This window comes from Mus musculus, chromosome 13, assembly GCF_000001635.26.
Source record: "Mus musculus strain C57BL/6J chromosome 13, GRCm38.p6 C57BL/6J".
Lineage (NCBI taxonomy): Eukaryota > Metazoa > Chordata > Mammalia > Rodentia > Muridae > Mus > Mus musculus.
Window position 1 is genome coordinate 22,803,288 of NC_000079.6, and position 3,474 is coordinate 22,806,761.

At 38.7% G+C, this 3,474-nt stretch overlaps 1 protein-coding gene across 1 annotated transcript; it reads right to left on the reverse strand.

The window, feature by feature from the left end:
• Nucleotides 1-2,292: 2,292 nt before the first annotated feature.
• Nucleotides 2,293-3,231, reverse strand: Vmn1r209 (vomeronasal 1 receptor 209). Its single transcript, NM_001013787.1, has one exon. It carries the CDS (start codon nucleotides 3,229-3,231, stop codon nucleotides 2,293-2,295), a length of 939 nt encoding a protein of 312 aa, NP_001013809.1.
• Nucleotides 3,232-3,474: the final 243 nt, after the last annotated feature.

Sequence of the window (3,474 nt, forward strand, 5' to 3'; positions counted from 1 at the left end):
TAGCTCCAAGCATCCATTATTAAAAATAATGATGAGATCTGAGGTAATGTTTACACTAATCCAATTGTCAAATCTCTGGTGAGGTATGTGAATGTCATAGTTTTAATTCCATTTACAGGTTGTCATCACTATCCCCCATATACTTAGATTTGTTACTATTTTTATTATGTATTCAAATTTAAAATTTATGTTCTGATCAAGATTTTATTTTATTGTTTTCCAATTTGCACTGACTTTTACAGAGAAATTAAAAATATCAGCCATATGTGCCACTCGGAATCCAGGCCATCCTTGTTCATGCTGTATATACAATTATACATCTCCTGTCTACCCTTTTTTAATTTTCAAATTAAATATAAAATTTATTTTTTATATCTATGCATGTGTTGTTTCACTTTGAAAAAAGAGAATACATTTTAAAACAGCACAGAAAATGTTGACAAACATAAAATTAAAAAAAAAACTCATTATCTATTTTATCTCCTTTCTCCAGTGTTTATTCCTGCTGAGAACTTTTATGAATATAAAACCAATGAAATGATTCAGGCCATTTAAGTTCTGTGACTGGTGCAATGGTCCCCCATTGACTAAATACACAGTAAATGCCATTCTTTCATAATTCTGTAAAATATTTTCCATGAATAGATACTTAGATATTTTAAAGTAGTCCAAAATGCCCTTGGGCATTAAGATTATGAAAACACATCGTCAAGTACAAGGTATGACATTTCTTAAACTAACAAAAATAATTACAATAATATGAATTTTGATAAAATTTACAAAATTCATTTCCATGCTTCCAATCATGGTAGCCATAAAACCAGTTCCACAATTCTCTGTTAGACCTATTTTCTCAGTGCTTGAGAGATGGATCAAGATTTAAGAACATTGTCTGGGCCTGAGCATCAGAAGATGTTCCAACCTGTAGGAAGGACACATGCTCTACTATGTTCATAGCAGCCTTATTTATAATAGCCAAAAGCTGGAAAGAACCCAGATGCCCCTCAACAGAGGAATGGATACAGAAAATGTGGTACATTTACACAATAGAGTACTACTCAGCTATTAAAAAGAATGAATTTATGAAATTCCTAGGCAAATGGATGGACCTGGAGGGCATCATCCTGAGTGAGGTAACCTAATCACAAAACAACTCACGTGATATGTACTCACTGATAAGTGGATATTAGCCCAGAAACTTAGAATACCCAAGATATAAGATACAATTTGATAAATGCATGAAACTCAAGAAGAATGAAGACCAAAGTGTGGACACTTTGCCCCTTCTTAGAATTGGGAACAAAACACCCATGGAACAGGTTACAGAGACAAAGTTTGGAGCTGAGACGAAAGGATGGACCATCTAGAGACTGCTGTATCCGGGGATCCATCCCATAATCAGCTTCCAAAGGCTGACATCATTGTATACACTAGCAATATTTTGCTGAAAGGACCCAGATATAGCTGTCTCTTGTGAGACTATGCCGGAGCCTAGCAAACACAGAAGTGGATGCTCACAGTCAGCTATCACAGGGAACCCAATGGAGGAGCTAGAGAAAGTAACCAAGGAGCTAAAGGAATCTGCAATCCTACAGGTGGAACAATATGAACTAACAAGTAACCAGTAAACACCCCCCCCCCCCCCCGAGCTCGTGTCTCTAGCTGCATATGAATCAGAAAATGTCCTAGTCAGCCATCATTGGAAAGAGAGGCCCTTTGGTCTTGCAAACTTTATATGCCTCAATACAGGGGAACGCCAGGGCCAATAAGTGGATGTGGTTGGCTGGTTGGGGGAGTGGGTGCAGGAGCATATGGGGGACTTTTGGGAAAGCATTGGAAATGTAAATGAAATAAATACCCAATTTAAAAAAAAAAAAGAACATTGTCTGGTTTCCTTCTAGAAACCCTACAATGGATCAGGACAACCCTTCTAGCTCCAGTCAGCATGTAGATGTTTGGTAATCTCTCTAGTCTCTAAGGCACAGGACATGCACATGTTGCACAACAATCAATGCAGACAAAATATTCTTTCACAGTCAATTAATACAAACAGAAAAGTTTGTAAAAATCCCTTCAAGAGTGGCAAGTGGAAGAGATGTCTATACCAATGTAATTGGCTAAAGTCTTTCTCTCTCTCTCTCTCTCTCTCTCTCTCTCTCTCTCTCTCTCTCTCTCCCTCTCTCTCTCTCTCTCTCTCTTTGTTCAATGCTGTAAATCACCTGGAAGACTGTCTGACAACAATAACATGCTTAAACTGTTATCAATATCAGAGAATTAAGATATCTTTGACACCTATTGGACATTTAAATGAGAGTGACATCTTCTCAATTTCTCCCACTGAGCATGCCAACATTCAACCAGAAGCCCATCCCTGTGAATCAGCACCAGGGGGCTAAAAGTTGCATAACCAAGGGTCAGAAATTCTTCAGTATTTGCCACCAATGTATTGTCCCTTGAAGAGAGACTAAAAATTAGGGAAAAGGCACAATCAGTCCAGTAGAAGAAAACGAAACATAGCATCAGAAGGAGGACACTTTGAGCAGCTCTCAGCTCAGGGGGAGTTCTGTAGAGAAGGTTGGAGTTCTGAAGGTAGAGGACATGCTGGTGGTGCTTGTGGAGAAGAAATACCATGTAGCCACTGGCCCCTCCCATAGCACCCTGAAACACTGCATCTCTCAGGACCATGAGAGTGAGAAATATCCATTCTATTTCCTGATTTTCTTGCATTAAATAGCAGTAGTTGTTACTATTCTTACGCTGTGACATATTCAGATCTGTACTTGTGATAGAATGGATTAGGTTCATACTCATTAAAGCATTGAGTATCCAAAAGTATAGGAAGAATAAAAGGATGTGCCATGCAGACCTTGGCCTTAGTCTGCTCCACCTAGATGCTCTGGGACTGATGATGATGGCCTGGACCACAGTGAGGAGACTGCTGGTGCAGATGGAGAGGCCATGGGCCACCCTCCCCAGGTAAACAATGATCTTACAACCTATGGCATCTAGGAAGTTTCTCAAACCAAAAGCTGCTACTGTCTTTGGCAATCCTTTTGTAAGAAGGATTATGATGTTTGTAAAAGCCAAGTGGATGAGAATAAGCTGTACAGATTTCTTCTCAGGGTTTCCCCACCAACTGAACATATAATTCACAAAAACAGACGTGTTCCCCAGAGTGCCAACCACAGTTATAAAGGTGAAAATAATTTCTTTAATATATTTTAAAACCATTTCTTCCTTCCTAGTTAGAAAAACTTGTATCCAGGATGCATACAGTTTTGAAGAAAACCTCAGTAATTCTAGACATGGATCCAATCAGCACATTTTGCAATAGCATTTTCTGAAGTTCACAAAGCAGCCATAGACACAGTTAATGTTGCAGATTAGGTCCCTGAAATTTCTCCTGTTTACTGTAGCCTCTGGTGTATTTTGTGTGTGTTGACAGGTGATATAGGTATCTGGTATTCAAAGCAA